This window comes from Diadema antillarum, unplaced genomic scaffold, assembly GCF_040938485.1.
Source record: "Diadema antillarum isolate AM-2024a unplaced genomic scaffold, OU_Dant_1.0 seq00001121_RagTag, whole genome shotgun sequence".
In the NCBI taxonomy this organism is placed as follows: Eukaryota; Metazoa; Echinodermata; class Echinoidea; order Diadematoida; family Diadematidae; genus Diadema; species Diadema antillarum.
The window spans coordinates 698400-720412 of record NW_027271935.1 but is presented as its reverse complement, the minus strand read 5'-3'; the positions used below and the strand labels follow the sequence as shown (position 1 = coordinate 720412).

Below are 22013 nucleotides of genomic sequence, written 5' to 3'. Positions count from 1 at the left end.
GAATGAAGCACAAGGCAGTTGGATTTGCCAGTGCACCCAAAAGTTGTTGATGCAGGGCGTTCTACGAGTAATTTGGGTCCTTGCAAATTCGGGAAGCCTGATGTCAGGAGGGGGGAGGGGGGAGAGGTTGTTTGTCTGCAGAGACTCTATGAGGGGATTCCCCTGAAAACTCCACGGGGGAATCCCCCTGCAAACTTCACCCGAAGACCCAAAAGCTTCTTGACTGTGACTGCAGTGTAACCTGCCTTTATCTCCCTGCCTCGCTATGTGTTCCTCGCGCTGTTTGCCGCTATGCGAATACGAGATAAGAGTTTGGCCTATCAACCTGGTCTTTCAGATCTCCAGATGCCCATAGGCTCATTTTATATAGTCGGCTTCATCAGTTTCCTATGTGAAAAGAGACAAGTTGGTGTCATTGAAGTTAAGTAGTATGAAAGATCTTGCCTTGGCAAAGGTTGTTCCTTGTGCACAGTATTAAAGTATTTCAGCGGCAAACTCAGTGTAGGTTGACTTGATAATTGCCGTTAAGAAAGCATATGGATATGACAGTACAGTAAAAAAATATTTGCAAAAGAGAAGAGGAAAAAAAGGTCAATGCCAGTATGTCACAATTGCCAACAGTATTGAGATGAACAGCTTAATTTTCACATGCAAGATGTATAAAGATGAATAAATAAGTTAAGTCAAAACATGTAGATTTATCATGCAGGGATGGTATGTGAACTAGTCTACAACTTCAATTCCAGTCATGTGTATTTTTGTCATTTATGGGATATGGGTGGTAGGCGTGGGTTATTTGATGTGTTTTTTTTTTCCATGTGAATTTTATTTTTTGAGCACTGGGAAGATTTTAATGTTTTGTTGGGGGTTTTTTTCTGTGTCGTTTCGTGTTTGGTGTCAAAATGTTGACATTTAGGTTGTTACCTATGTTGGCGTGTGATGATACATTGTGTAACTTGCAAGGTAATTTTTTTTGGCTCGAGAGCAATTCATGGTGTGTGTCATCTGTTGGAATTTTAGTTTCCTTGCGTTATTTATTGGATGTATTTTTTTTTTCGTAACCAAGTGTGATGGATGTGATGCATTTGGATTAGTTCACACTTTTCCGTACATTTTTGCCAGACCTCCAACGGCCAAGGAGCGTACCGTTTCCACACTCGTTTGTTGCCAATGCCTTGATGAGAAGATGCTGTGTCTTCAGAGGGCGCATTTTTTCCCCCCTCGTCGTGTCACAAAATGAATCACGGTGCAGGTTTCACGTGGCCGTGAAAGTGACGACCATGCAAGTGTGGCAAATGTTGATCCTTGTTGTTGCCGTGTTTCCTGCATTCCGAAGACATGTTTCACACTTTCTTGCCAGTACTTTTCTTTCGCAGCGAGATGAAGGGTGCCAGTAGCCGATCAAGGAATATGCGTACGAGGCAAACGTGTTTTCCTCATCAAAATAACGCAATATTTCAAGCTTGAAAGTATTCGAAAACTCGGACATTAATCGTCATCATCTATTCAGGTCATGGGGGGGGGGGGAGGTGGGCGGATGGGTGGTGTGACAAAAAGTATTATTTTTACTGTGGTCACATGATCAATGCAAATATTTCACATTTTCTCTATGTTTCTCTTTAATGTTGTCCATTGCCTGCATTGTGGAGTATCCATTGTAGTGGCTTGATTTAAGACTAGCATGGGGATTGTACAGTACCCCTTCTCTCCCTGTTTACCTAGATACATCACATGTAGCAAGCAAACATGTCTTCTTTGAACTTAACTGCTCAGTTATGTTGGCCAGTGTATGCTGAAAGTTTAGATTTTTTTTTTTTTTTGATTTTTTCTTTTTGTAGCAAACCAGGGTTTGTTTCAATATCTTGAACAGATGAAGGAAGAGAGAGGGGAAAAAAAACAAGTAGGTAAGCTATCGAAAAGAAGTGTTTAGTGTAAAGTATTTTGCTTTGTAGAATTACAATGCCATATTCTAAATCGTTTATTTCTTCTGTTTTTCATCTTCTGTAGCTGTGCTGTTTCCATGCCACGTGATACACAATGTTTGTGTGTTGGGTTTTTGTGTGTTGGGTTTTTGTGTGTGTGTGAGTGTGTTTTTTTTTTGTTTTTTTTAACCACCTGTCTCTATTTCCCGTTTTGTGTTTTCAGATTTATTTGCATATACCTTCAATAAGTTGTATTGATATACCATGCATCACTGAAAGATGAAAGATGTGAAAAACTATGTTGAATGTGCAATTTTTCTTTCCATTCTACTGTGTTTATGGCCAACAGTTCCAATCTAAATCAGTTGTTTTGTCTGAATCTCGAGCTCAAGTATATGAAATTCGATTTGGATTGGATGTGTGTTATGAGTGTTGTTTTCCTTTTTTTTTTTGTTCATGTTTACTGTCCATATGTAACATGTGCATATCTATTCATGCAGTTAGACTCTAGCTCTTTTGCATTCTTGCAGTACAAATAACAGATTTGCCAGCTATAAATGTGCAAGATATTCAGCAATTATTGCAGGCCAAGCCAGGCTGTATTATTGACTCATTTCTGTATTTCTTTGCTTATAAAAACAATAGTGTGGCTTTGAAAGCTTAAGGGAAAAAAAGCGCAGAACTGTTAGATATTTTCTAGTTGTTAGCTTGGATATAGCAATTCATCAATAACTGAAAAATCTAATGTTAGCATGTAGCCATCCTTGAATCAGACTGCGGTCAATTTCTTCACCGACCACTCTTTTCACCGGTCAGCCCAAATGAAGATAATTCCCGTTTTGCACACACAGTGGGGTGATTTTGCAAGAGGCACCCAAATTATCCAGAAGCTGGAAGCAGTTTTTTTGTGTGTGAATTTTGCCGTTCTTTCGAGTAATGAATTGAACCCAAAGTATAAAGAGACTTGCCAAGTCATCACAATAAGCTTCAGACTTAATAAAAGATGATGAATCTTGAGACCTCCTGAAACAAACTGTCAGTTGCCCTGGGTGCCTTTTTAGCGTAGAAATTTGCAGTCATTGTAAGTAACAATGATTTCAGCTACTTGCACAGCAGCCTGAACTGTTGATTAACACACAGGCCACGATATGATATCCTTTCAAATTCAAAGAGATGTATGGTTTATAAAATGTATGCAAGATGCTTTACTTGCCTTTATTCCCAAATTTCTTTGTCATTATGCTTGGCATTCATTAATGAAACAGAAATTACTCAGATTGTGTGCAAAACAGAACAGTTTGACCCTAATTTGGATAACAAAATCTCATATAAGTTGAAACTGTATGGGGTATTCCTATAACACCCTCTTCCACAGATGTTTTGCCCTCTTGAGCCTATACACTGCATAGCACACCCTGCTCCACTCTTAATCCAAGATCTTCAAGGTTACCCCATATAACTGTAAACGTTTTCTTTGAAGAAGGAAGTTAATGTCCACTTTGATATTCTCTGTAGCAACCTTGGTTGACCCACCCCCCCCCCCCAAAAAAAGAAAAAGTACATAGCAGTGAAATGTCATTGTTTATACAACGTCTGTATTTTTCTTTTGTAGTTTGCCTTTAACTGTTATTTTCTGATGTAGATCGCATATTAAGCATGTGCTTTAGTGGTACTCCGTAAGTTTTCTCCCACAATATCAGTCTCAGTTTTGTGCAGTTCAAATCCTATTGCTCACATAAAAAGAGGTGGGTTCTTTGTGACTGGGAGCTTTGTTTTATCTTGTTTTTCTCTCTCTTTAGATACAAGTATGAAGTAGTCTGTATAAGTCTCCCTGTGTGTTTATGAGACTGTACAAAACAATGGCCAACTGTCCTTTGTGTGTGTGTGTGTGTGTGTGTGTGTGTGTGTGTGAGTATGTGTGTGTGTAGATAATGTTAGTGATGTTTGTATTATACACATTCACTGTCAACTCTTTGAAGTTTCTTCTCTTTTTCTTTAACATTACCAGGAAAACAAAAACAAAAAAAAACGTACAAAAAAAAAAGCAAATAGTTGTATGCCTCTATCACGAAATAAAGATATTTTGGTACTTTTTTGAGTGGGTGAAAATTTTAAAAGATGAAAAATCAACAAGTACTCTTCTTGTTATGTCACACCGTATATGCATGTTTAGCTTCTCATTGGGATTAGTAAGAGCTTATTTTACATTTGTGCGTTGACAATTTTCTTCTTGTGTACATAGATATAAAGTGAATTTCTATGGCAAATAATGAGTGACATACAGGTGGCAGTTTTTGTGTACATAAAATCATGTACTTTCATTGACTGCCTTAAACTATTATGTAATACGTGTATGTTTGTGAAAGAAGTCCCTGCAATTTACATGCAAAAAAAAAAAAAGTAGTAAATGCAGAACAAAGCAAAAACTTCAACAAAAAAAGAGAAAAAAGTGGTTTTAACAGGAAAAGAAATGTTTATGTATTGTTGCAAAGTTGCTGTATGGTTGTAACTGAAAAAAAAAAAAGAGCTAGATAATTTTATGATGCATTTTAAAAAGATGTTGCTTTTTTTCTTCCAAAGTATTAAATTGGTGCAAAGATGTATTTGAATTTACCATGATTGGCATTGAACGCATGAGACAGTCGTTTTTCTTTTGCTTTGTTTTCTCTTTCTTTTTTTTTCCCGCCATTCTTCTTTTTGGTTGGTTTGGTAGATGGGGTTTTAATTTTACATTCAGTTTCCGACACATTTCAAGTAGAATTGAAAACTTCACACTGTGTGGTGGGCCTTTAACTTCTCGTATGCAGACATTTGACTTGGTGGCAAAAAGTACGGGTTTACGTATAAATACCACTTGCAACGTACTTCACACTTCCTTACATGTGTAATGTCGAGAGTTCGCTGTATTTTATTGTCACGACGAACAAAGAATGTCAGTTGTAGAGGGAATGAGGTCATGACCTTGCAAACTGTAGACTTAACATGTAGAAGCAACGCAACACAAGCCTTTCTATACAGAGAAGTAATGCATGCATTATATTGAATGTAATATGGACACATGTTGAAAAAAATACTTTCATTGAAAAAAAAACAAAAAAATTGTCACTTTCTTTCCTCTTGTGAATGAGCTATGTGGATAAAAAAATAAATGATGATGAAAAATTGAAAAAAAAAAGATATATGATCTGTGGAAAATTGTTCTCTTCCGTGTGTATTTTTTGTTTTTGTTTTGTATGCTCTCAGTGTTAGCCTGATTTTCTTTTCTCGTTTGTGTGTAAGTATCTTAAATGGGAATCAAAGACATTGAATAAGGTTATCTTCACAACTGCCAGTTTGTGTGGTTTTTGTGTGTGTGTGTGTGTGTGTGTGTGTGTGTGTGTGTGTGTGTGTGTGTGTGTGTGTGTGTGTGTGTGTGTGTGTGTGTGTTTTGGGGGAAAGAAGGATTGGGGTTAATTTCCATACATCTCAAATTTACACGATTGGCCCCAATAGAGATATTTGAAATACAGCAAAAATGTGACTTGTACACTGAAAATAAAACAGTGTAGCTGGAGACACACACAATGTAATACATTGGACTTAATGCCCATCTCTCCACAGAGCGACTGAATTTTACAAGATATCCTCCGTACGTGTTACCACAAATGAAATTTGAATTTTGTCCAATCTCTGGCCATTAGCACATGTGGTAAAGATACTGATATTTGTATCCAAACGATCTTAATTGCATGAATTGAATTGGAAGTCAACTGAATGAATTATGTAGAAAGATACAAAGTTAAAGGACCTACACCAAGTTTTAAATGTGTATGAACCGTCTTTTTGTTTTCAAACAAAAGTGAAAAATTAAATACATATACAATATACAGTAAACCTCGGATAAGTCGACGTCGAGTGAGTTGAAAATCACTTAACTCGAAGCAAAATAAAAAGTCCCGATTTTTCCCTATGTATTTTCTCTAAGAAATATTTGGATAAGCCGAAGTACGAGAGTCGAATTTCGGCTGTGTCGAAGTAAAACATTCAGTCCCTTTTGTACAAAATATACGTAGTTTACATCACTTGAGCCGAAGAAGATTTCTCTGGCATTCTCATTAGCCGGGTTCACACGTACACCAATTAGCGAGATACAAATCTCGAGATTTGCATCGCGATCGTCATCCCGAGTTTTTTGCACGTGTGGACAGAAAAAACCCGAAAATTAGCGGGATAAGCATCGCGATGCTAATCCCAAGAAATCTTGCGCTGGTTCGTCAATTAGCGGGATAATTGGCCGTGCGCTGGTACGTGTGAACGGTTGGGATTACAATCTCGAGTTTTTACATCCCATCATGCAATGCGCACATCACAACAGCGAGGCCTCTGCGAAGAGGTCCTTCACCTCTTTGGAGCACAACAACAACAGCGCGCGAACCACACCACTGACGCGTAAAAGACAATAGACAAAGGTAAGTGCGCGCAAGCAGTGATAGAGAAGGGCGCTGTGTGACCCAGTTTGCAGGCTTTGTTGTTGTCTCTATCGGCAATTAGCGGGATAATTTGGTACGTGTGGACGCTCGCCAAAAAAGCGGGATGAGCATCGCGATCGTCATCCCGCTAATTTGTACGTGTGAACCCGTGTGAAAGGGCGGTGAGTTGGCTCAGTCGGTAGCGCGTCTGCCTCACGATCACGCGGCCCGGGTTCGAACCCGAGTCTGGACTGAGCAATGTTGTGTGTAAACATACCGTCCCCTCTAGCAAGAGGCAAAACACTCTGTCCCTCGGATAGGACATAAAATGGAGGTCCCGTGTATGAGAGAGTCACAGCTCATGCACGTAAAAGATCCCGCTTCATTCATTCATCGCAAAGAGCAGGGTGTCTAACCCGGTGAAGTGGTCCCACCCCACATCTAACTGGACCCCATGGAAGACCAGCTTAGTGTAGCTGAATATGGGCTATCCAGCCATCTTCACAGATGGAAAATGAACAACAACAACAACAACAACCCGGCTATTACATTTAGAGGAGAATAAAAAGTCGGCAGTCGCAGAACCCCATCCCTGACCTGCTGCAGGTAAGCATGCACACTCACCGTACCGCTCCGCACGCATGTCAAATACATACACATGTATACATGTATTATACACAGCACATCGATCCATACTTTATCCATACACACTTCACATCCATACTTTATCCATGTCAAGCCAGAACTCCTTGGTCAACCAATTGCTGCTTTAATATTTTAGTGACAGGCCAAGTGGGCGGAGCTTGTTTGTGTGTGCCCGGCTGGCTGTATAGTTTTGTTCAATGGAGGTGGGATGGGCCTGGGAGAGTGTTTGTCTCATGGTAGGTTGACATAGATGGCTACCTATGTTGCACCATAGACATAGCACATGCACATTGCCACATTAGCGCAGACATTCTCAGAACTACGTTTAACTACACTAGTATTGATACAAATTCCATGTTCAATTTAGAACAAAATAAGAACATTATCTTCAAGAACAGACAAATTTGAATACAAACACACACAGGCACGCACACACACACACACATGCATGCAAATGTACTGTAATACATGTACATAACTGTGAGTCGAAAAAAAATCGACTCTCGCGAGAGTCGAAGTTCACTTAAGTCGACGCATTTTTGTCAGTCCCGAGAGCTTCGACTCATGCGAGGTTTACTGTATATATACATGTATATATATATCGTTGCTGGGGCAACAAGACCTTGTATCTGCAATTTTGGTGAAAATGACTTTTTTTGGATTAATGGTCAGATAATCAGTTAAGTGATGTCCTGTCCAAATCCTAGATGTCTAACCCTCAAAATGAAGCCACCACGGCATGTCAAAGGAATGTCTATCCCATTGCAAACAGTACTTTGGCTGCCATGTTTTTTTTTTTGCTCTCCTGAACATTTGACATTTTGTAGATACATGGTCTTGTTGCCCCAGCGACAATATATATATATATATATATATATATATATATGTAATATTTCCATATGAAAATAATATATTTGAATAAATTGTCAGATAATTGGTTAAGTAACAACCTGTCCAAATCCTAGCTGTCTTACACCAAAATGAAGCCACCATGGCATGTCAGAGGAGAGGCAATCTCATTTGTTACAGTGCTTTCGCTGCTATGTTTGTTTGTGTTTGTAAGTTTTGGCACTCGCCTGAACATTTGACATGTTTAAGATACAAAGGTTTTGTCACCCCATATACAGTCATATACATATACATATACATATGATGCAATATTTGGTACCCTGGGGTACCAAATGAAAATTCGCCATTTTGTTGAATTAATTTTTTTTTTTTTCAGCGCTGTACCCTGGCTTACCAAAAAATGTGTCAAAATATTTTTTAGTATTATTTTAGTATTATTATGCACAAAAATGTTTTCTTATTTGTGATTATGCAACAATTAATGTCTGCAACTGATAATTATTTTCTGCTCTGAACCTTTTTCTTTCGCATTTCATCTCTTATTATCGACCATTCGCGCACGCGTAGAAGATTATACAGATGGCAGCCCCCATGATCAAATTTTGAAGAAATACAGATGATTTTGGGGTGAATTTTCTGGGCTTTCGGTGATTATTTTTTTTCTTCTGAAAATAAAAGTTATGGTAGATGATGTTTACAATACGGTGTGGTGCTAGAAATTACTTCGAAAAACACCTATGGTGCTAGTTCTTTGCGACGACTTTGCCGTATCCGAATTCAGAATCGGCGTATCTGAATTCGGATACGCATTATAAATAATGGGCATGAGATGGCGCTATACAACGCAGTACCCCGGGTTACAACGGTACCCCGGTGTACGGCGTGCCGAATCATATACATATGTATGCATTTTGTACAGAGTGGGTGTGGCCTGTCCGACCCACATTGGAATAAGATGGATTGAGGCTGGGACGACAAAGTTTTTGTTACTTAAGTTTGATATCATGGTGGTGGTGATTTGTTTTGTCGTCAGAATGTGTGACATGTTGTTGTGCCACAAGTATTTCCCTCCCTTCTGTAATAATATATACTGTATATACACTGTACAGTCATGCAGGCTCATTTTCTCCTCGGCTGTAGCAATTAGTGGTGGCACTGCAATGCAAGTGCACGAATTTTTTTTTTTTTTTTTTTTTTTTTTTTTTTTTTTTAATCATAGAAGAGTGGTGAATCTCTTTTTGCGAGACCTCCAAACTTCAAATTCTATCGGAGGATGGCATTTATTTTTCCAGCAAATAAAGCATAAGTTATATCTGCTCCTTAGTACAGTTTATACCTGTGGTACATGGAGGGGTCTGGTTTGGTTTGTCCAAGGAAGTACTAGGCTCGCTAGTACTGTACACGCCGAATATTTCGCGAGGTTTTTATTTTCGCAAATTTCGCGAGTCAGGTGCTATTCGCTAAACTAAAGACACACAAAAATATTGACTCTGATCCCACATGTGGATGTGACGTACACTGTACGTGTGTACATTTCTCCATTCAGTACAGGACTCCATGATCGCGAATTTAACCACTTGCGAAATCGTGGGGGATTCCCCAATCGCGAAAATTTAGACTCGCGAAATATATGGCGTATACAGTACCTCCTTGGTTGATCTGGGGATCTTGCACCTCACAGTTGGATTGAATGCCAGGATATACTGTATTGTCAGTTGAGAATCAGAAGGGCTTTATCGCAATTTGGGGGGCTATTGAGGAATAAGTACAACGTATCATGCTGTAGAGCTTGATCTCTTCTACGTTATGTCATTCATAAATTGTCATTTTCAGTAAAATGTTTAAAATTAAAACCACAAGGGAGCTATTTTACCCTCTTTTTTTTGGAACAATGCTCATACATCTACCCACTATTGATTAAATAAACTTTTTATTTCATGTAAATTGATTGTTTGTTTTTGTTTACGCTCAAATCTTAGAACATGTCAGCATGCTTCTGGTCCTCAGCTGATGATAATACAAAGTACACTGTATGTTCACCAGATGGGTAGTCATTTTTTTTTTTCAGGATCTCCCGAAGTGTCTTGAATTACAAATGCCTCTCTCTTTGTAATTAGGGTTTATGCACAAAGCAAAAGTTAATGACACAAGGTGATTTTCAGACAATTTTTATCATGTCCAAAATGAGGTTGTTGTTTTTTTTTTTGAGCAGGTGATCACTATGTGATTGCTTCCCTTGAACGCAATGCCTTGTACAGATACAAGCATGGTGTAAGGACAGCTTGCAAAATTCACTACTCCTGTTTTTTACACAGTTGATACGTAACAAAATACACAAATACTCTGGTTCTCTCCTGTTTGAATGATATTGTTTGATCAAACATTTTTATTTAAGATATTAAGGCAACATTACACCACAACAAATTCCATGGAATGGTACTGGAACAAGTTGCATAAAGAGTTAGTATTTCTTTTCACAATAGAAGTGTACACATTTTTTTGATATACTTTTTCCTTCATCAAGAATATCAATTGCTAATTGAATGTCTTTTTTAACATAAACTTATTACATATCAAAAGCACAATGTTCAGAACACTGTCAATAAACCATGTCATTAAATATACTATGAGCAAACTATAAAACTTAATATGCATTCCAAGTTCCATATTTCATCCATGTGACAACAGATCCTTCAACTTTAATATAAATAATAATTAGGATAATCAAATTCATTACATTGCAACATTAACATGCACAGATTGATACTTTATGTGCAACATATTTATGAATATGAAAGAATTTTATGCATTTCAGAGACAAAAGCCATAACCCATTCAGTTTCTAGACAAGGAGACTGCCTATTAAATGGCTTTACACAGAGGACACACTTGTTGATACTGACAAAAGGACACAGGCAAAGAAGCATCTATACCTTTAAGATTTATAAAACAAATAATGAACACAACATTCAACTTGACTTCCTCCTTTTTTTAAACAGCTAGGAGAGAACGATTCCACATCAGACCTTGCACTGGGTTTAGATAACTTTCTGTTTTCTATCTTAAAAGACAGCACTACATAATGAATTTATAATACGCTGCCAGAGACATAGCACTTTTATTGTGTCGTCTTTATTCCTTCAAAGTGTTTCAACACAGGAGGCAAATTACACCGCATATGTCACTTTTTCACAAAAACTACAAATTGAATGAATTTCATTTCTTTCTCCCTCTTTTTTTAAGGGGGGGTGGCAAACAGAAGGATTTACACGTAACTGAAGAAGCGGCATTATTGCACGTGACAATAGTCACGTCTGTTTAATTTTTTTCTCTCTATTTTTGATGGCGATGGTAAAATTGAATACTTAAAAATATCATTTTCACAAATTTGCATTGTGTATGCTTCCTGGTTTATGCGCTGTCTTAAAATGAAGTTTGCAAAAACATTTAGCAATATGACTCATTGTTCTGTTTTGTTGGGTGTTTTTTTTTTTTCAATGGGGGGGGGGGGGGGGGTCCTTGAACATGAATATTGATCAAGTCTATAGGCCCTATAGTATACAGTCAACCTCCCTAAGTCTAAATCAATAGAACCAGAGAAAATCCTAAGACTTCCTTGAATTTTGACTTGCTCAATCCAAATTAGCACATGTTTATAATCACCCAGGGTATAATTTTTCTTTGATTTAGTCAATTTTTCGACTTATGCAAGGTCGACTTTAGGCAAGGTTGACTGTTCATTGTTCACTTTCCTCCTGCATGAGGGGACGTATGAGAATATGACTTCCGAGATTTCTCTCTGTCTTGGCAGTATCTCCTTCACATCTGTTGAGCACCAAATGCTGCCCTCTTTCCTAATGACAATACACTGAACAAAGTAAGTATGCAGGCTGGATAATATTAGTAGGATACATCCATCTGGAATTGACTGAAATTTGTACAAACACCTATAAAATACCAATAATCATGGCCCTAGCCTTCACATAACTTACATGCACTTACTATATGTGATAACAATTAAATGATTGAATCTGAAATATTGCAGTTCATTTTACGTTATATACTTGTAGTCTAATCTCTACATTGATACAGTCAGTGAAAATACAATCTCAGTGACAGGAAAATAATTAGATATGATGACAAAGTCTACATGGCAAAAACAGAACAAGACAAAGCATGTAAATATGATTGGCATAAATTAGGCAAATCAAAATACAACAGCTCAAAGACAATGATGGTCACACCTTATTCCCGTACACAGGGCCCCCATTAGTGGGGTGCGACAATAGGAGAGAAATGGTTATCAACGACACAACCACAAAGTGAGATGCTAGTATCATTTCAGCAGAGGGAAAAGAATTTGATATTTAGATGAGAACATGCTGTCTACATAAACTGAAACATAATTTCTGATTTCTGATAAGATAATCAGCTTTGTAAAAAGTTCCAATTTGCAACTCTGAATTCTCAACAGAGACTGATAAACCCCCAACGGTGGTCAATAATTTTGTGCACATTCTGTGAAGAGGTGATCAAGAATCGATTGTTTTTTTCTCTTGTGGTAGCTTCAAGCTACAAAGCACTGCCATAGAGATTAATGTTTTGCTATTACATATCTACACCACATGATACAGACTGAAGTTAACCCATTGAGGACGAGGTGATTTTGCTATAACACACATTTCCCGTAGACACCTGCCCACATACATTGTACTTGGGACCAGTCTTCAATGGATTACTGTAAAAGTGGTTTCTTTCGCGTACAGAAACTTTCGCGGTTTCCATCGGTGCGGACTTTTTCGCGTGTGTTTAAATTCGCGGTCGATAATGATAGCGTTGTACAAGCGACGAGTTCAAAACATTTTCCCGTGATGTTAAATTTGTGGTTCAACCTCAAAGCGCGAAGAGCGCAAAAATGAAACTACCTCGAAAGAAACCACTTTTACAGCAAGCTTTTTTTATTTTGTTTCTTTGTTGCTTTTTTATGGAGCTGTACAATATAAAAAAGGAAATGCCTCTTTGATTAGTAACTGCATTGTTCCATAAATGATGTGTGGGTAAATGAGTGAATGCCTAGCTGCTAATATGAAAGTACATCTATGACTAGCTCCATTTTTATGCAAACTGCAATGACATTTCACACAAAAACCAAAATCTCACAGCAAGACTGCTGTACATTTTTTCCAAATCTCCTCGCAAATGCCGCGAATCTCACGGTTAGGCCTTTGAGCCCCAGCAGCATCAGAGACAGGCAGAATTGATTGGCGAAGGTAAAAATGATTAGGGCGTACATTGTCAACAAGTTTGACACAACATGAAAAACAAAAACAAAAACTGGCATATACACTACGACATGCAAGGCATACAATTGTACATCTTGTACGACTTGTTTTGTTCTGCCATACTTAGAAGTTGCTCGGGGAAGTAGTCTGGGCACACACTTTAAATGAGTTGTTTTGATCTGCTGCAGTGAAACTATCCTTTTTCTTGGTACGAGGTTAATGGCTTATAATAATAACTCTGACAATAAATCTCAAACTCCGACAAATAATATCTTTCCTTCCCCCTTTATCCCTTTGCTCATAAATCAGAATCTCTTGGTTTTTTTTTTTTTTCTCTCTCTCTTTTCTTTCTTTGTTTTTGATCATTGGGGGAAAACCATCTGCAGAAGTCAGTGTGATAATTTCATCAAGACATTACTCCACTTCCTGGTAAAAGCTAAACATGTTTGGCTGGCGAAACAGACAAAAAAAAAATGAAATGCTTTCTTGGAATCTATAATCACATGTGACATCAAATTTTCAGATAACTTTTCTACAAAGGCAAATTCTACATGTACACTTTTCTCCAGAGTATTAGAATAATCTGAAACAGATTTGTTTAATCCCCTTCTTTTGGGAGAGCATTCATTTAGGGGGAATGATACATCCTATTTAAGAGCTGGGGGTGTTTCACTATGTCAACATTAATTGTGAGATCGACTAAAAATTATGGTATGCCACTGGTTTTCCTGTTCAATTTTATTAGCCTAATCACCACCCACTTCAAATTATCATTAATGTTTACAGAAAAATTCCACCGTTATTTCTTTTATCTTGTCTTATCAATGGCTACATGAAAAAAAGTTTCCAAAATATTCGTTTTTCATAGAAGAGTAAGTTGAGCGACATTGAAGACATATGCAGCATACCATAATTTTGTGGTCAATCTTAAACTTTAAGTTCGACTTAAATTCTTCGTGAAACACCCCCCAGGTAGAATGGGGAAACATGGGTGGCCCAATTGAATTGATATTTGTTCCCTGCCCACCGGGGTACATTCGAAAACCACAAATAGCGCCTGTCACACACGTGTAATCGAATATGTCCATCGAAGCATATGCTCATCAGAAGCCTAATGGTCCATTCTTGTCGAGATTCTTCAGTGCGTGTGTACTCACAAAGAGATCACTGACAATGGTGTAAATTTTTCCTTATGGGGATTCTTGAATATATCCGAGCCGGGCCAGCCTTCAACACTCCATGGTATGCCCATGCTACCGGATTAATATTCTGTCATACTATGAATAGGATCAATGTCATGCTATATCATACAGAGAAGAAACACTTTTATAATACGCCCTCCCTCACTTCTTCTTTTTTTTTTTCTTTTTTTTTACAGGCAATCACAGGGGAAAAAAGGGGGCAGACTCGCCATTTAAATCTTCGTTACACTCTGCACCCTCAAGATTCTAAATCTATACTTATCATAACTAGGAATTCCACAAGCACATTGCCCCTTTGACACAGTAAAGCACACTTGAGAGACATCCTTGGTTTCTTGGTCTATTACGAAGGGATTGACCAGTTTTGATGATTGAGTTTGTCAACTCACGTTCTGGAATGTTCTAGTAAGTAAAGCAGTAAAACTAATCAGATAGAAAGAAAAAAAGGAAAGAGCCATCTTGGCATATTTTCTCTCATTTCCAGACCTTAGAGAGCAGACATGGCATGACTTTTACATACAGTTCTTTTCTGTCACACCTTTCTTCAGCCTCCAGCAAAACATATTATCCCTGCCCACTGGGTCTCGCTCCACAATCAAATCATGCAGATCAGATTTCTCTGTGTCATTGTGAGCCATATGCCAACAAGATCTAATGAGTATTACAAAATGAGAAAGTACAAACACAAACCTCAACACGCTAGATCGGCTCTAAATTTGCAACCTGAAGGGCGCGACTCGTGATTGCACCCAAATCACACATTTCTTTTCCTAAACTGATGTACCTGTGGTCATACACTAAGTGACTCTAGATCTACAGTGTAGCAAGATCTGGCTAATGCAGTAGGAGGCCCTCTACTGTTCATGTCACTGTGAACTATCACACACCCAACGTCAAGTTCAAATCCAAGCACGCACACATCAAGAAGACATACATGCCTACATATTAAAACACACTCAAGCACACACACTATCTTTCAACACACTATCTTTCAACACACACACACACACACACACACACACACACACACCAAAAAACAAACAAACAAACACACACACACATTGTATACACAGACATACACACACACATACACAACATACACACATGCACACACAAAACTTATACATTTGTATCTAAAATGTTAAATGTAAACCAGACAAAATCAGCGTTAGGTTTGTAATATTTTCACCTTTGAGTTTTAAAGAGTGGAGTCCCCCAACCATCCATGTAACAAGAGAGGGTGAATCCCACGTCACTGTAAAATACATCCGCATTTACTGATTCATCCACAATGTCCTCACGATAATATATATCTACAGGTAACATCTAAATGCATGTCTAATTTACTCTAACTGAAACTCACTCACATCTCAGCATGTAACTTCTCTGAATTCAATGTCATCTCCGGAAAGGCAACAAGAGCTAGTGTCAGTTTACAATGTGTACCATTCTTCCTTCACATATACACATTTCACACTTTAGCTGTAAAGAGCTCTTGGCCAATTTGTGAGTATAAGTGTATTTCCCCTATCACCTTGGTTTCATTTCTCCTCACAGGTATTAAAGAGCTAAGCTTGTGAGAAAAAAAAATTAATGAGTTGAGCCACAAGTATTTAAGGCTGTGTGCAAGTTGTGAAAACCATTTGAAAAATGTTACAAAAAAAGGCAAGAATTTCCATTAGAACCCAGCATGCCTTGAAAACTTGGCAGATGTTAGAAATGGTTTGACGAGGCAAACTTTGACAGGCACTATCATGTAATAACAATTTTCAATTTGTCTTTGTGTGTGATTGCCATATTATACAACACCTCAGAATGATGTCGAATTGTGATTGGCCAAGAACATGTCACATGACATTCAATAGAAAATACCTACCAAACTCATTGAGAGTGACAGCCAACGTCAACTACCGGCCAGTTCGTGCATTGGGGCACGTAATACCGCACTCGGCGCGAGATTCGCCACTGGTCTATTCAACGCGGCGCTACGACGCGCCTTGTTGAATAGACCAGTGGCTTATCTCGCTCCTCGTGCGATATTCGTGCCCTATGCACTCGCAACTCATAAATTATTCGTATATTATATGATGCCCAGTATTCTTCTGTTTTTACTTTTTTTTTTTAATTGTCACCCATGCAATGCACGATTGGTTTTTTTTTTTTTTCCTTCTTCTTCTTCTTTTTTCCGGGACTGCTTTCAAATCCATGCAGTCAAATTAGTAGTATCTACTAATATAGCGAGTTGACGTAGGGTTAACCATGTATCGCCTGATATGACATACAATAAGGAACCAGTTTACATCCTTATGTATGTAAAGACCTCTAACACTTGGTATTCTATAAAACCAAGTGCCTCCATACAAGTTGAGGAACTGTATATACACTGTACATGTATATATATACAGGAGCACCTATGAATATTCCCAATAGAGGGCTAACACATGTACTGTATGCATTTTAAAGCCATTGTGTCGTCAAAGGGCATTGTCATACTGTGAAGGACCCTTGAGCAACCACATGCCTTCAGATTTACGCAAGAGTGTCATTTATTCCTATGTTCAGACATCTGCACAGTCTGTGACATACATGTAGCTGGGATGTTTCGAGACGAGGGTTAACACCACAAATGACATGTAAAGAATTATGTACCACGTGCTATGACCTACAGTGTGAAACATTTTAGCAGGTGGTATTATATGACAATACATTCATGATAGCCGAATAGTCCCATATTTCAGGTGTCCATCCAATGGAGTTGCTACTTTTGAAACATAAAAAAAAAAAAGAGAGAGAAAATCTACACAAACAGCTTATCTTGTCTGCTATAAAGCTGCATGTCACAGTTTACAATTTATGAGATGTTGAGCGGACCCTTTCAACTCATCAGAGCATGCTGGGAGGGGAGGAGAAACGGAGTAAGACAAAAGAGTTGTAATAGGCAAGCTTGAAGACATCGGGGCGAGAGGAGCATCACGACGAGGTGGTCCAGCCAGGAGGGCTGGCTCCAGGAGGAGATGGAGGAGGACCGGTAGACGACTGGTCATCAGCTGGATGAGGCGTAGCGTTCCTTCAGGAGGTGGGCGTTGCGGGCGAAGCTGGCCGCCTGCTCCCGCATCCGCTCCGTCGTATCCTCCAGCTCGCTCAGCTTCTCGCCCCGCTCCAGGGCGGCCTGTAGTGTGTGAGGATGCGGGCGATGGGCATAAATGGTGGCAAAGGCGGGGCATAGCATGGTGGGGGTGGGTGGGTCAGAGTGGGTGGGGCAGAGATACAAAATGCCGTTTGAGTGTGCATTGGGGTGTGGCATTGGCAGGGGGTAATGGGTAATGTATAAGATGTGGGCGACGGGCGTAAACGAGGCAAGACGGGGCAGAGCCGGGTGGGGTGGGTGGGGCAGAGCAGAGGAACAAGATGTCATTTTAGCATACAATGGGGTGTGGCATTGGCAGGTTGGGCAGTTCAGTGTATAAATGATGCAAAGCATGACAGATGTTGAGCAGGAGAGGCAAATTTTGAGGTGATTCAATTTCATGACCCATACAACATTTTGAGCATCCATGGGACGTTGGCATAGGAATACGACCGAGGGACGGGACAAAACATGCAACAAATGTGCAACAATTTGGCAATTCAAGTGATGAAATAATTCATTGGTTTCAAAGTCAATTTCAAATAGGTTTAAATATGATGATGCAGCACATATTAAGAATATCACAATTATGAGATAGAAAAGTGTAAATTTGCATCAAAAGATTAAGAATAATTGGAGTTGGTTGGGGAGTTACATCAGGCAGATTTTTGTTTCCATCATCCAAGTTGGAGACAATTAAGAAAACAGAAGATTATGACCCAAAAAGGGTACCAATATGTTTCAAAATATTTTGTGGAGAGTGCAGAAACAGTATAGGGATGGAAAACAGAGCAATATGGGATTGGTTGGATAAGGCAGGAGGGGAGTGAGAAAAAGCAGCAAGAACAAATATAATATGTAGATTGAGGTAAAGGCAAAATCACGATTTTAGCAACAAAGATGTCAGTATTTGTCGATTTGTGACATATTTGCAATGCGTCAATTCATCCCGATTAAGAAACATGGCCATCCAGACAAACATACAAGGGAGATATTACACAGAGATATATTAGTTGGGGATGTCGAATGTTGCAATGCATCAATGGGTGCAAGGGTATACAAAGTATCATTGCCATTTCCAACCCAGCATATGGATCCATAATTGCACAGAAAATGAAATATGATGATCAAATATGATGGAGGATTTGCAGTTTAGATACGTAGATCATATGTTGCATAGGAAAGATGAGAAGGAAATGGAATTGTCAAAAGGGCATAAGTGACGAAGCAGCATTAGTTGTTTGGGTTTTATTCATTTTAGTTGTATCGAACCAGTGCATGACGGAGGCAGTTGAAGGAAGAAAATGGAAAGAAATATTATTCCACAGAAATGGGATGAGGGCATATATATGTTAGTGAAATTATAAACCTACAGTTGAGGAATGATTTACTATTAGTGCACCCAGTCATTTCTAATTTCAAATGAGGAGATATACAGAATACATATTTTACCGATGAAGAGCCCACTTATGATGTTTCCAATATTTTGCTGGAACTTGCATGATGGTCACCATAACAGTACCACTAGTGATGCTTGTACAGCCTACAGCTTTATACTGGATGTGTATGCCTTTGAAGTTTGAAGGACAAGTTCACTTTCATATACATGTGGATTGAGTGAATGCAGCAACGTTAATGGAAGACATCAGCGAAAGTTTTAGGAAAATTAGATAATCTGTTCAAAAGTTCTGAACTTTTAAAAAAATTTGCACAATCACTGCATGATGAGAAGACTTCTATAGTCTATGATGTCACATGCGTAGAACAATATAGGGAAAATATAATGAGAATTCCACAATACTTCATTTGCTAAAAAAGTACACATTCCCTTGACCTATTACTAATGTATAATAACGGTAATATCAATTCCCCTGCCTTCTGAAAGACGCAAGTCAAGTGTTCTTTTAAATGGTGAGAAAAGTGAAAATATGTTGAATTCTCTTTATATCATTCTACGCATGAGGCATCACAAGCTGTAGTAGTCTTCTCATCCAGCAACGGCAGCACTAAAACTGTAAAAAATTCTGAACTTTTGAACACTTACAGACTGTCCAATTTTCCTCAAACTTCCACTGATGTGTTCTACTAATATTGTTGCATTCTCTTCACACTTTCACTTATGTGTTCTACTCAATCCATGCTTTCAATGCATTATTTCAATCCACATGCACATAGAGGTCAACTTGTCCTTTAATCATCAAGCACTGTTTCTGTTTCATGGGTAAGACTAGTCTAGAACTTCGGGGTTAATACTGCCATGGTATTTAACATAATATGTTTCCGTTACCATGTGTGTACCAATGTTAATTCTCAGTCTACGCAAATGAGAGTAGGTATTAAAAGGGAGAGAGGAAATAAAAACAGTATGTTAATCAGCCATTTGGGCTGCAGGAAAAGACTTATAAAAACACATTCAAACACATTCCAGACATTATGAGGAAAAATATGGTAAACATGAAAAGGGATAGAGATAGTAATATGATATGACATAATAAGAAGAGTGACTGAAAAATAGAATTGTAGAATTCTGACAGTAGCATGCATCTTCTGGCAAAATAAGTTTTAGAGATAATCTGTGAATCAATCAAACAGAAATTTAGAATGACAAAATCTCAAAACTTTTACCCTCAGTTCAACAATTGCTAATCAGGATAACAATACAAAATCAACATTTTAAAAAAAAATTCAGCGTATAATTTGATTCTTTTCATGTAATAAAAGTTACTGTCTTTGTTTCCAGTAGTACAGTGATAGAATAAAAAGCTACTAGGCCAATACTATGAAAAAATATTAAACATTATAGGAATATGCAGTGAATGTAAATATGTCTACTAAACAGATGTTCTATCCTGCTCCATTTATGTACGCAGGACTCTAATGTTTTTCAGGAAGCTAGATATTTTTAGGTCTACAGCTTTTGCATCGAGATAATTTCCAATCTCATACAATGTATGTCTGATTCTTTCTTCTTCTTTTTTATCACAAGGGTTCTGTACTCAATAGGAAAACTTCACTGAAAGTTTTGATTTTCATTTCAGCTGTCATCAAGCCTATTAAAGGACAAGTTCACCTTCAAAGACATGTGGGTTGAGTGAATGCAGCAATATTAGTAGAACACATCAGTGAAAGTTTGAGGAAAATCGGACAATCCCTTCAAAAGTTATGAATTTTTTGAAGTTTCTGCTCAGTCAAGACTGGATGAGAAGACTACTAGAGTTTGTGATGTCACATGTGTACAAGGATATACAGAAAGATTAAAGAAAATTCAACATATTTTCACTTTTCTCGTCTAACAAAAGAACACTTGACTTTTCTCTTTCAGAAGGCAGGGGGAATAATATTACCCTAAATATATGTCAGGAACAAGTCGCAAAAATGTGCACTTTATTTAATTTGTGAAGTTTTATGAAATTCTCTTATTTTCTTTATATATCGTTGTACGCATATGACATCATACAATGTACACTGTGTAATAGTCTTCTCATCCAGCAGTAACTACCCAGATACTTAAAAATTCGTAAGTTTTGAACGGATTGTCCGATCTTCCCCAAACTTTCACTGATGTGTCCTACTATTAGATATTGCCGCATTCACTCAATCCATATGTATATGAAGGTGGACTTGTCCTTTAAAGAAGACTAAAATTATATGTAAAAAAATCTAACATAATATTTGTAATCATGTGCACAGAAAGAGAGAGCAAGAAAGCAGGAGAGAGTAAAGACCAGATGGACCTGAATATATGTGACCCGCTACAACAAAAGGATCCTAAAGTCGCTGACAGCTGAGCCGAGAAAATCGAGTTTGAAGTCGCATCATCAAAATTAGTCAAAACAATCGGATTTCTGTATTTGGCATAATTTTGTAGTGTAATATTTTGTCTATCATCCTCCGAAATTTTAAAGTTAAACGATCAAAGGAAAGGCAAGAAATCGGTGTTTTTCTGGCCATGATTTTTCGACTTTTAACGTTAAGAGAAACATGTCCGAAGATTTGGATTTAGCGCCGGGAGCTAAACTCCGCCCCCTAGTAACGAGGGAGTGATCTTATTGGCCAGTGCGTGGCATCCGTATTACTGATTGGTTGTGCGTAGACCGCTTGAATGAACATTGCGGAGGTTGCTAGGAGCATGCCTTCTACTGTCAAGCAGTGAAAACTGCCTCGCCTGCCCTTGATCATCATAGCGTCGGAAGGAAAACTTTGAAGGCGTTTTTCTCGAAACTCTGATTTCTTCAACTACTTGACATGCGCTAATAAAATCATCGATATCTCCGCAACCAAGTACTTTTATGAGTTGTGCTATACATGAAATTAAAGTAGAAGAGTAAGGGAATAATGCCATGCATTTTTCAGAAAATTGTCCTCCACGTCTTTCGGACCCTTTTGTTGTAGCGGGTCACATATAAACCTTGAGACTGTTAAGGACCACAAAGTCATTATACAAATCAAACATATCAAAATCATATAAACATACATTTATTCAATTATTCAGTCATTAAGTAATTGAGTGATTGATATACTGTATACGCCATATATTT

The 22013-nt window shown here is 38.1% G+C and overlaps 1 protein-coding gene across 2 annotated transcripts in view; it reads right to left on the bottom strand.

Moving 5' to 3' along the window:
* Nucleotides 1–16550: 16550 nt before the first annotated feature.
* Nucleotides 16551–22013, bottom strand: part of LOC139743911 (uncharacterized) — a 37454-nt gene continuing 31991 nt past the window's right edge. Inside the window, exon 4 of one of the 2 annotated variants that reach the window (XM_071654377.1) lies at nt 16551–17517. In XM_071654377.1, coding sequence (XP_071510478.1) covers nt 17392–17517 — 126 coding nt within the window. In that variant the 3' untranslated portion in view covers nt 16551–17391. Of the gene's footprint in view, nt 17518–19761; nt 19791–22013 lie in introns of those variants that run through there. The other variant, XM_071654378.1, reaches the window with a different exon arrangement.